The 13,434-nt window shown below is 36.9% G+C and overlaps 1 protein-coding gene across 1 annotated transcript in view; it reads left to right on the plus strand.

Annotated features, from left to right (window-relative positions):
- Positions 1-1,586, plus strand: part of capn5b (calpain 5b) — a gene marked incomplete at both ends in the record, with an annotated part of 28,481 nt that extends 26,895 nt beyond the window's left edge. Inside the window, 2 exons of the mRNA XM_081390576.1 lie at positions 1,117-1,253; positions 1,404-1,586. Coding sequence (XP_081246702.1) covers positions 1,117-1,253; positions 1,404-1,586 — 320 coding nt within the window. The remainder of the gene's footprint in view (positions 1-1,116; positions 1,254-1,403) is intronic.
- Positions 1,587-13,434: the final 11,848 nt, after the last annotated feature.

A 13,434-nucleotide genomic window follows, 5' to 3' on the forward strand; every position in this document is an offset into this window, starting at 1 on the left:
AAATTCTCTAGTGTCAGTCTTTTGCTTCAGTGTTTCTCTCACCTCAGCACTCTGGTTCTACATTTACATTTATGTTCTTAGTGATTTTTTTTTTTTTTACCAAAGTGTATAATGATAAAGTGTACAAATCACAAAATATGCTAAGATATTCCTCAAAAAACAAGATGAATTCCACAACAACTGCAAAGTTAGTACAGTGAGTCAATGAAGGCTTGGTGTTTTAGGAGTTGGTGACTGAATTTTTTTGTGAAATTTGTCGTAAATTAATGAATGAAGCTTTGGTTTGACATCAGAGTACAGTGTGTTTGGTTGCTAAGAGAAAACTGGTGTTTTCTCTTCCTGAGTTGTTTCTTAGCTACACTCGTAAACAGGTGGAATTTACAGTGATGATGTAAACATACCGTAATGTTAAAAAAAGACCTGCTGGGAGAACTGGGTGGAACTGAACTCAGGTTCGGACTTAGTGCTTTTTTAATTTATTTTTCAATCTCTTTCTTGTCTGTATTCAATGCATGGCATTGTATTTGTTTCTTTATGGTGCATTGAACTTTTTTTTTCTTAATCCTTATTTTTGTCTCAAACATCCAAAGAACAAGACACATTTATTCTAGACTTGCAATATAAATATACACTAACGTTCAAAAGTGGGGTCACTGAGATTTTTTAATAATGTTACAAAAGATTTATATTTCAAATAAATGCTGTTCTTTGGAACTTTCTATTCATCAAAGATTTAAAAAAAAATAATTATCACAATTTCCACAAAAATATTAAGCAGCAGCAACTGTTTTCAACATTGATAATAATAAGAAATGTTTCTTGAGCAGCAAATCAGCCCATTAGAATGATTTCTGAAGGATCATGTGACACTGAAGACTTGAGTAATGATGCTGAAAATGTATCACAGGAACATATTATATTCTATAATATATTAAAATAGAAAACGGTTACTTTAAATTGTAAAAAAAAAAATGTAATATTAATTAAAATAGTATAAAAAAATACTGATTAAGAACATAATTTGCAGCGTGTCAGTGGTAGAGGCAGCAACTGTATGTACTGAATCCTGTCATATGAAGTGTGTTGCTTACACTTTTTTTAATTTATATTTTTTAGCCTCTGACCCATATGTGATCATCACCTGTGAGGGGGAGAAAGTTCGCTCCCCCGTGCACAAAGACACACGCTGCCCTAGTTTTGATATTAAGGGAATATTCTACCGCAGAAAGCCAAAGGAAGGCATTCACATCGAGGTGAGTTGGAAGTATGTAATTACTTCTCTTTCTCCTTCAGCCTTTTCACCAACTGCTACAGATCACCTGATCTGTTCCCCTTACCTTATTTCTGCTTTTCTTCTCTGTTTCTCCTGCTTAACCCCTCTGACTGCTCCTTGACGAACTCAGATCTACAATAAGAATGTGATTGTTGACACCTTCCTGGGTCAGGTGACCCTCTTTACTGACCCTAATGACCGGCAAGAGCAGCACACGGTCTACCTTAAAGACAAGGGTAGTCGCCAAGACAACAACCTTCCAGGCACGCTGACTGTGCGTGTGATCACCTGCACCACTTTAACCAACATCTGATCACAAACTAAATGCAGCCTGAGCCTCATGCATCCCGCCACTTCACACTTTCTGCTTGGTTTCTTCATTCACCCTCAATGCCTTTAGCACTCCTCTTTTTTTACAGTAAAGAGTTAGTTCACCCACCCCCCCAAAAAAACCTGAAAGCTCTGTCATTATTCACTTTCATGTTGTCCCAAACCCGTTTGCTGTTATGTTTTCTATAGATCAAAGGATAGTTTTGTATAATCCTCACAGTTGGTAGTGACCACAGTAAATCCATACAGTAGATTCTCAAGTCTTTTGAAGCCATATGACTGAACAGACTGAAATTGAGGTCATTATTCAGTGATAATATTCTGCTCCAGCGATCTGTTAAAGGAACACTCCGACTTTTTGGGACTTTAGCTTATTCACAGTATCCCCAAGAGTTAGATAAGTCCATACATACCTTTTTCATTTCTGTGCGTTCTGTAAGTGTTATTTGACGCACCCACCGCTAGCCTAGCTTAGCACAAAGACTGGATGTAAATGGATAAGGTAGCATACTAATCCCAATAAGTGACAAAATAATGCAAACATTTTCCTATTTACATGTTGTGATCTGTATAGTCACAGCGTGTACAAATAACAAGGCTATATGAGACAGAGACCATTTTTAATCGTATAAATACTGGGAACTATATTCTCACCAGGCGTAGGAGCACAGCAACTTGGGCGGAGTGATTAGCGCAGCACACGGGACGCCCTGTTGATGGTTCCGTAAACAAAGTAGCCACTCCGCCCAAGTAGCTGTGCTCCTACGCCTAGTGAGAATATAGTTCCCAGTATTTATACGATTAAAAATGGTCTCCGTCTCATATAGCCTTGTTATTTGTACACGCTGTGACTATACAGATCACAACATGTAAATAGGAAAATGTTTGCATTATTTTGTCACTTATTGGGATTAGTATGCTACCTTATCCATTTACATCCAGTCTTTGTGCTAAGCTAGGCTAGCGGTGGGTGCGTCAAATAACACTTACAGAACGCACAGAAATGAAAAAGGTATGTATGGACTTATCTAACTCTGGGAGATACTGTGAATAAGCTAAAGTCCCAAAAAGTCGGAGTGTTCCTTTAACTTGAGAACACCTGTGAAATTGAATCAGTGAGTTGAACTTGGGCTGTGTCCGAAATCGCCCCCTTCTGAAATCGGCAGCTTTAGTAGTAAGATGAAATGATCTATCTTTAACTCTGTCATGGAATATGTATAAACCTTTAATAATCAATCTAATAATCTATTAAAAAGGAATTTATACCTGTATGATATTACGCTGTATCCACATTGGACCAGTGGTTTGGAAAACGGATGGATCTGCAGGCGCCATCTTCTGGCAAGATGCTGAAATTAATTTGACCCACGACTCTCACAGTGCATTCTGGGTATTCTCTAGCCGTTTAGCGTACATCGGTTGTACACTCGTTATTGCGGTGCATTGTGGGATTGAATGAGTGCACTCTTTAACGTCCACTATGGTTTCGGACACCACTACAAATGTCTGTCCCCTCAAATAGTGCCATATTTAAGGGTATAGGGAGTGATTTTTGACACAGCCTTGTACATTCTGATACATAAACGAATCATTCATCTTTTGAGCCTGTTCATTTCAGTGAACCATTTGATCTGGTTCACAAATCAGTTCTTGAGTTCTCACTTAATGACCACTGATCCATGATTCATTGATCCGGTTTCCATTGGTTCTTAATTTAACGGTTCACTGGAGGGGAAGATTATATGAATAATGAATTCATTTTTTTTAAAGTAAAGCTATCGATTCTCTTCAGAAGACTTTGAAAAAGTTGTATGGACCACTTTTGTGGAGCTTGACACTTGACAGCATGTTGTGTGGAAAATAGCTACTGTACATAAAGATTAAAAAATTATGTTTTTGTGTTCCACAAAAAACAGCATATGGGTTTATAACATGACAGTGAGTAAATTCTCTGTGAACGATTCTTTTAATACCACCCAGTCGTGATCTGATCTTGTAATAAAGGGCTATGCATTGTGTTTGCATGAGAAGCTGAGGTGGTCTAAGGTAGAACTAGATCCTTAAGGAGTCCTAGTCACATGATCGGCCATGCCTCATCTGCTAGATCACTGAATGCAGCCCAGCCCGGGGAAATGATTCAAATCAGTTTTTGTTCTTTTTTTTCTTGTCTCTCTTTCCATCCCTTCTCTCCTCCACGCATTCAGTCATCACATATTCAGTCAGTGTCAACACGTGCCCGTTCACACAGCTTCCCTCAAGATGCACAGTGACGTGGAGGTCCACCTGCTTACAAAGACCTTGATCTTTAGCTAGACCTGATCAGCTGTCATTTAGCTGAAAGATTTCAGTGACCGGTGGGCCGCAGTGGGCACCTCTTCAGATTCTCCGGGTCAAGTCGCTTAGCAACAGGAGTCTGGAATAGAGCCTACCGGAGCATGAAGGCGAGTTCTACTCTTCCCAGTGGACTGGTACCAAAAGCCCACCCGAACTATCTGCCCTGCCATTTTCTGCCTGAAAACATGGATGGGCATTACAAAATGCCGGGGGGTTTGATGAGCATTTCACCTTTGTTCTGCATTTGATATTGTGTGTTAGAGTGTGTGTGTGAGTGTGATCCACTAGCCCTCAAATATAACCTAAGGACCAATAAAAGGTTATGCACGTTTAAATCAAAGGGAAAACTCTATCAGTGCTAGCGGTGCTCAAAGGATGAAGAGCAGGCCTTTGGACCCACAAATATCTCTGGGTTTACCTCACTCTTGCTCTGAGGATCGCGAGACTGTAAAACAAGGATTTGTCTGTGTCTTAATGACTTTCTAGTCAGTCTCCTGCCAAACAGCATGTGCCATTGTTTGAGATTCTCAACAACTGCTGCACGATTGCATTAACGAACATTCTGTACTTAAGAGAAGATCCTTGTTTGTTTTTTTCTCTCAACCTCTCTTGAAAATGAGGAACTACACCTTAACTACAGACACGTGGTGAATTTCATCACCAGCTTTGTGTCCTTTCCAATGGCTAGTTGTGCTGTTCCACCAGAGACTGCTACAGAACTCTTTGTGCACTACAATGTCTTGTTTATACTTCATCCCAAGACTTCAGTCACTATAACTGAGTTTTGGAAAAAGAAATAAGTCCACATCAGTCTTTTATCATGTTTGGGTAAGTTTTAGCATCCTCTGATTTGAATGTCAGCGACACTGAAAAACTTTTTTTAACCACAGACTTTTTTTAACCACAATGGCAAAGCATAAACTTCACTAAATTTTGTTAGAATTAAAATGAATAAATGCAGTTGCCAATGTGGTAAGAGAAAATAAACATAATTCATGACATATTCTCTGAGAAGAAGACGTATTATCTTGTGCGGTTTTATTTTAAGGATGTTAAAATTATTCTAGACAAGACAAAAACACTGATTAAGAATGTGATTTCTGCAGTGTTGAGTTGAAAATTTGAGGATTTATCCCTTCATAACTCATCTTCGCCAATTTCACTTCAAATTAATTCATTTATTATTGCCTTTGAAGAGTTTTTGTTACATTGTGTACATTTTTTTTCATTGCAATAGTTACCATGAGCCTGTTTTGCAGTTTTTACCATTTTGTGTCTAAAATGTAGCATAAAAATCTCAGACATTAGGTTAAAATTACTAATGTTTATAAAATTTGTAATGTTTTTAAAGTTGAGCCAGTATTGATACTCAAACCTAGATGAGCAAGAAAAGGAGAGAAGAGAAACACCAACAGTGTTAAATACCAGGTTTGAACAATGCAGTGCCAATCAGAGTAACAAGAGATGACAAGATCATGCTGAAGCCCACTGGATTAGCCAGTGTGGCACACCAGAGACAAAATGATCTTATTCAGGGATGAAAGAAGCTTTTTCTTTAACTCCATTACATTTCAGTTTTTATACAACCAGACTGAATTGGAAATCCCCAACAATAGCCCAGTCATTCTTTTACATCATTTGTGCCTCCACAGGCCAGATTATGACGGTTAAACAGGATTTAGCAAGGAAAATTTCATGTCTGTGGAAGGATTTTACTTATCTCCATTTTGTCCTATATGACTGACTGATTTAGATAATAGAAAACAGTTTGTACTGAGCAGAGAGGTGTTTGATTGAAAGTACAAGTTCAAGCAGCAAACTTTTGACATGTATGGTTTAAGTTAGCCACCTTGTTTTTGCCTTTTAGATATGGAGACAGCAATTTTGCTCAGATGTGAATTGTTTTTCATGTTTGTTTCCATGAAGTCTAACCCTGTGGTTCTGTGGCGCTATCAAAGTATTGCTCTGTTTGTTTGAGCAATCCAACCAGCAACATTGGCTTAACCAATGGGGTGAGTTTGGGGCAGGGCTATCTGTTTATCTGACCAATGGCACATGAGGGGCATGTTCTGGAATTTGTGCAGTTTAGTTAGATTATGTGTGCAGAAATGACACACTTTATACCATTTAATCTGACTAAACAAACTAATAAATAGCCTTAAATCTAGTCAGTTTCTCTTTACCTGTTTACCTGTTCTCTTTAGACAACAAACCTTTCATTTTTCTTTTACTTTGTTTCATCCGAAGCTTAAATTGTAGATTTTGATTTTAATGAGAATGATGTGAAAGATGCCAATGTGCCAGTACAGTTGGAGCCATATGCATTTCCTGTTCTATTTATTTTCTGTCTATTTTGCCAAATAACATATGTGGCCAATGGCATATAATAAGAACCGTTGAAGTTCAAATGCCTTGTGTAAAGATTTCTTTGTATTTTTGAGCAATTATTTGTATGTTTTCTTTAATTCATTGGAATTTTCTTTGGCCCTGGCCATATGGCAGAACGACAATGTTCAAATGGTCTTAGAAGGTCTTGGTTCACTCAGATAGTGGTGCATGCTTCAGATCAAATAGAGGAACCTTTGCCATGTTGTGTTGAGTGGATCTTGATGCTGCTTCCATGTGAAAGTGTAATCTAACATTGCATGAGGGTTTGTGTTTGTTTACAAACAGGATTTATACACACTACGGATTGATACAGCAACCCAATGTTTGCGCAGCTAATTCAATGTACGTATGAAGGAAACAACATTTGCAGAGGATGCCTAGTTTCACTCTCTTGCATAATTTATTCACAATCTCAACATGTATTATGACTGTGGAGAATTTTAACTGCTTGTAATCACGAGGCAAATTCAAATCCTTTAAAGCACTGGCATTATTTCGACACATGATCACGTGAATGATGTTCTTGAGTGTTTCTGCTGACCGTTACTTGCTCTCTGTGATGTTACTGGCTCTCTGGCCTTGACTGCTGCATGTACTTTGGCTGAGTGAACCTCTTTTCTTTAACACACGCCGTCACAAATACTGTCATGCCATGTCGGACTTTCTCTAGGCATCTTGATAGAGTACAGCCTTAATAACCAATGAATGCTTGCGGAGAGAGTGAATCCTATAGCTCTTTTTCATTTTTTGACATGGGTCAGATGTCCAGAGAATGAGCTTGTGATACTCTTGTATTTTTTCTGCTGATGTTGAACTTGAAACCGACATATATATATATATACGTATATATATACATAAACAGAAATACACAAAATATCTTGCATGGTATCATTCTATGAAACATAGCTGATATTATCTTTATAACAAGTATCTTTTATCAGCATTTTATACTCATTTGTTTACTGTTTTATATCTAGCCATTGAATCTTGTGTTCAAAAAACAAACAGACATATATACTATTATCTTTACTGATTGTAGGGTTTCTGTATCTTTTCTCTGTTTAAATGTGTTTTATTTTGCGTGTAAGTCTCTCCTGGGTTACACTGTGGTTATTTGATATACTTTTTTTTTCTTTTGTATTTTGTCAACTTGTGGCATGACTTTGAAATAAAATCTAAAAAAATACATTGCTGCAGACTTTAATTTCTCATCTGACGCTCCACTATTCTAACTCGGTCAATCTTATTGTAATTTATAATTTCTTTTGTTTCGTTTCGACACAGCAACATGAAGGTGAGTAAATTATGATAGAATTTGAATGAATGTTTTTATGCTGGGTCTGAGAGACCCCAGTGATGTAAGTTAAAACTTAAATTTTACTTTATTTTAACATTTTTCTGATGTTGTTTCTTTTTGATTAGAAAAATGTCAGGAAGAATCAATGATGCTTTCACGTTAAATGTTTTTCGACCAATTAAAATGGCTTTGGCCTTGAGATTTTACTGTATTTACTGTTATTTATGGGTGTTGCATATTCTGGATTCATGCCATTTCCGTTTAAACTTTACAATCAGTGAATCAGACACACCCAGCATCTGTTTATAGATACAAAAGCTTGACCTTTTCATGTTTAGTTTGCAGAGGAGATGAACGTGTAACGGGAAACTAGTGGCCATGTACCTCAGTTGAAGTGACCAGCAGACCTTTGTGTCAAGCCTTCCCTCCCCCACAGTGACCGGCCGTGTCTAACCCCGCCTCCTCTAAGCTGGATCATGAGTGCCATTGAAGGAGACGCTGAATGCTGCCACTGCTCTCCTGCTGCATTACCCAGCATCACACATCAACAGGTAGTCCACAGTAGGACATACGTAAGAGGACAACGACACAATTGAGCGACTGTTGAAGAGTGTGCTTTATCCTCTGATATCATTGTCTGATACACCTGTCAATCACCTGACTCCAGATCAGCTCTTGAACCTGGACGTGTGGACCTAAATAACATCTGGTGACAGAGGGACGAACAGATAAGAGGTGCAAAGATAGAAGAAGGGAGAAAAGAAAAGCAAGAGAAACTCTTGAGTCACTGTGAGGTGAGTAAGTGTTCAGACTCAGGGCTTAGCCGTCCAGCACCACATGCTCTTTTAAGGCTTTACAGAAAGCTACTTACTGCTGACTGTTTTTTGCTCTGCCGCTCTCTGTACCAGGCCTCAGGAGGAACCATTTATACATTCCTATAGAGAGAGAAGGGTTGTGAAATACTTTGGCATAAGCAAGCAAATATCTTCCTTTTTTCTTATGAAAATAATGAAACATACGTAAAATTAGTTGAATTTACTGAAGAAGCCAAATTGTGTGAGAAAATAAGACATGTTTTAGGAGAAAATATCTTGAATTACGTAAATTTTTACTTCCCATTGGCAAGTAGAATTTTCTTTAGCAAGGTTTATGCTTGAAACAAGAATACAAAGCCTGTAGGGTAAGAAAAATAAATACAATTTATTATGTATTCTTAGCACTTTGTAAGCTCACACTCGATCGGCCCGAAGTCCGGCATCCGACCAGCGCGGGAGGTCTCTACGTGTTACTGTCTTTTCTCGAGGCAAAGTATTTTTGGATTAAATGCAATACATTTGAATATGCATTCTCTCGTTATTTCATCTGACTCCATAAATGAAAAGGTTTTAATGATATCTGTGCATCATTAAATGTGAGCGAATGTTTGACTATTCCTTTTAACTCTTTAATGAAAATAATGTCAAAGATGGTTAGAATAATCAAATGTAACAATTTATTATGTCAGGTAAATGTATCATGCCAATTTCATAATCAGTTCAAAGATAATCAATACAAAACATCAAAAGCTCTGGAATGAAGAGAAGAGATGCGAACCCGACATTAGGAAATACATGATGCTGAATTCTTTGAGGTCCTTCAACATCATGGGCTCATCTGAGTAACAGAAGACCCCGAATCCCCTGCTGCATTTCATTATATAGCCAGAACCTTTCACATGGAAACATCTAAATTTGCATTCTGAGTTGACACCTTTGGGTGTAGGGAGACCATTTGTCTAGAGACCAACCCCTCCTTGTGTGCCAGTTATCCCTAAACTCTTAAAAACCTTATTACCTTTTGTTTTACTTATTTGGGAATGAGACATTTCAAATGATACTAAATATGTATAATACTCGATGTTAATCATTCACATTAAACCATATATTCTTGGGTGAGTTTTTGGGGATCTTCAATTCTTACAGTATCTTATGCTATTTCTCCTGATATTGTTGTAAAGAAATTTAGATATATTTACTGGAAAACAAGGCAAAAATAACCATTAAGTATTAGAAATTAGTATTAGGTAACACTTTACTTTATAGTGTCTTTGTTGCACATAGTACTAGAGCAATAACTATAAATTATACATAATTACATGTAACTAATCCTAAACCAAACCCAAATCCTAATCCTATAGTAAGTGCATGTAGTTAATTAACATTAGTCAGCATTTACATTTAAAATTACTCTGTAACAAAGACCTTAAAATAAAGTTACACTTTATGGTTACACTTTATTTGGTAACACTTAATTTTACAGAGTCCTTGTTACAAATGTTACATGTACTTACCATAGTAATAACAGTGAATTATGCATAATTACATGCAACTAAACCTCAACCAAATCCTAATCATACACTAACCCTATAGTAAGTACATATATTTGCTTAATATTACTCAGTACTTACATGTATAATTACACTGTAACAATAACACCTTAAGACGATTAGGATTTGGTTGAGGGTTAGTTGCATGTAATTATGCATAATTGACTGTTATTACTATGGTAAGTACATGTAACATATGTAACAAGGACACTGTAAAATAAAGTGTTACCAAATAAAGTGTAACCAGATGTTAATTATCAGATATTGTTAACATTAGGTAACTTCATCTGTTAACATGAACTGACAATGAAAAATATTTCTAAAGCATTTATTAATCTCAGTTTATGTTAATCTAGAGTATTATTTAATTCAAACACTGTATCTAACATGAACTAACAATAAACAGTTATATTTTTATTAATTTTATTTTTTAACAAATATTTATAAGGACTGCCAGGAATGTATTGCTCATTTCTATTAATGCATTAACTAACCTCAACTAATGGAACCTTATTATAAGTGTTACCATTATCATTAATCATGACTACTACTACTTTTGTTTTTTGTTTTAATTTTTTACAATATATATATATACATATTAATTTATACCTACTACATTTTAATTTCCTACTTACATTTTTTATTTTTATTTTAAGTGTAAAACTCATCCACGTGTGTTTGTGTGGATGACATATGCAGCATCTTCTACAGAGAAGTGAATTGCGTTGACATGCTGCTGAGCTGACGGACACAGAGGAAGTAACTGTGTTAATCTGCCTCTGGCACTCAGTGACGTGCTGAATAAAGCAGTTAAGAGTTTAGAGGGGCACAGGATTTAAGACCTTTAGTGAGTCTTGGCCCAAATGACTGGTTATGAAACCAGCCAAATAAACGTCTGACCTATAAGTCTAGAAACACATGAGCAATAATAAGGGAACACGTTCATTATTTATTCAGTGCTTCACTGCTAAAGGGATAGTTCTCCCAAAAATGAATATTCTGCCATCATTTACTCACCCTCAACCCTGTATGAATTTCTTTCTTCTGCTGAACACAAAAGATATTTTGAAGAATGTCTGTAACCAAACAGTTAATGGGCCCCATTGCCTTCCATATTTTTTTCCCCCCATACTTTTTCCCATAGTGTTTCTGCCATTATACCGATCCCATAAACTGTGAGATTAGACGTGGTTAGGCGAGAAAAGCCAGACAGTTTCCATTTTAATCTATTATCTCTTTAAATGTTATAGCGTGACGTCTTAATGTACTATTTTTTGCCAGATCCTTTATTTTCTCCAAGCTGCCAGTGTTGGGGAACAACTAACTAAAAAATATTGTGTAGAAATGCTACTATTTGTAGCTATGTTTTAAACTAAGTTTTTAAAATAAAATAAGTGTAGTTTATTTACTTAAAACTAGCATCTTGGCAGGCTACAGTTTCAGAGTAGCTTCTCAAATGTTCAAAATTTATAGTTTTGTGAACAGAGTGCTAGAGGCCAACCCAGAGTTAGTATCACCCTGGTTCCCTCGACAAAAACTCAATAGGCTTTTGAATTATTGCAGAAAATAAGATCAGTGGCCAACAAAAGTTTATGATTCTTACCCATTGTTTTAAAAAAAAAGATTGAAGTAAACAGCTAAATGTAGGCTATACATTAACTACACCACAGTTGCGTGACTACAACATCATCACCATCACTTAGCTTCCGTCAATTGTTTTTGTCTTGCTTTAAAAAAAATGATTTAAAGTTTGAGTTCGAATAGTTTTTAAGAGTGTGGTTATAAACACAATGAGGCTGTAAAAGTAGACTAGTGAGTAGATGAGTTTACCTGTTCGGCTGATGATGTTTAATGTCCAGGGTTGAAAACAAGGTATTCCAACTCTTCCTCCAGTCAATTACAGGTGTGGCAATTGTGTCCAGTGTGCCTTTACAAATAAGTGCAATTCCTTTAGTCGTCCATGCACTGCCCGCAATATTCCGATACGTGGTACTATTACCTGTGCTTCTGCTCATGTGATTTATCTCATTCGTTGCCCTTGTGGTCTTGCATATGTTGGTAAAACGTCCAGATCATTGCGTACCCACGTTAGCGAACATCGCAGTAATATTAGGACCGGAGATATTCGTAGTCCTATAGTGTCTCATTTTAGACAAATAGGCCATAATGTTAGTGTTTTACAATATATCGGTATAGAGAAGGTAAAAAAAAACCTTAAGAGGAGGAGATTATGAGAAGAAATTATTACAGAGGGAATGTTTTTGGATTTATTCCTTAAATACTTTGTCACTATTAGGGTTGAATGAGGATTTTGATATTAAGCCTTTTTTTATAATGATTGAGCCATTTCTTCATCTGTTGTTGATTATTAGTTAAGTTGTTTGTATATATATATATATATATATGTATATACACTCACCTAAAGGATTATTAGGAACACCTGTTCAATTTCTCATTAATGCAATTATCTAATCAACCAAGCAACTTTGACTGAAATAACCACTCGTTACAACCGAGGTATGCAGCAAAGCATTTGTGAAGCCACAACACGCACAACCTTGAGGCGGATGGGCTACAACAGCAGAAGACCCCACCGGGTACCACTCATCTCCACTACAAATAGGAAAAAGAGGCTACAATTTGCACAAGCTCACCAAAATTGGACAGACTGGAAAAATGTTGCCTGGTCTGATGAGTCTCGATTTCTGTTGAGACATTCAGATGGTAGAGTCAGAATTTGGCGTAAACAGAATGAGAACATGGATCCATCATGCCTTGCTACCACTGTGCAGCCTGGTGGTGGTGGTGTAATGGTGTGGGGGATGTTTTCTTGGCACACTTTAGGCCCCTTAGTGCCAATTGGGCATCGTTTAAATGCCATGGCCTACCTGAGCATTATTTCTGACCATGTCCATCCCTTTATGACCACCATGTACCCATCCTCTGATGGCTACTTCCAGCAGGATAATGCACCATGTCACAAAGCTCAAATCATTTCAAATTGGATTCTTGAACATGACAATGAGTTCACTGTACTAAAATGGCCGCCACAGTCACCAGATCTCAGCCCAATAGAGCATCTTTGGGATGTGGTGGAACGGGAGCTTCGTGTCCTGGATGTGCATCCCACAAATCTCCATCAACTGCAAGATGCTATCCTATCAATATGGGCCAACATTTCTAAAGAATGCTTTCAGCACCTTGTTGAATCAATGGCACGTAGAATTAAGGCAGTTCTGAAGGCGAAAGGGGGTCAAACACAGTATTAGTATGGTGTTCCTAATAATCCTTTAGGTGAGTGTATATCCTGGTTATTGTTGTTGTTGTTTTTTTAATTAATACAGATGTTCGATTTTTGATAGTTATTTTATTTATTATTATTTTTTATTTATTTATTTTTTGTCACATGACCTGCATTATGTCACATGTTTTTGTGTGTGGGCCCAA

This window comes from Scardinius erythrophthalmus, assembly GCF_964197995.2.
Source record: "Scardinius erythrophthalmus genome assembly, chromosome: 17".
In the NCBI taxonomy this organism is placed as follows: Eukaryota; Metazoa; Chordata; class Actinopteri; order Cypriniformes; family Leuciscidae; genus Scardinius; species Scardinius erythrophthalmus.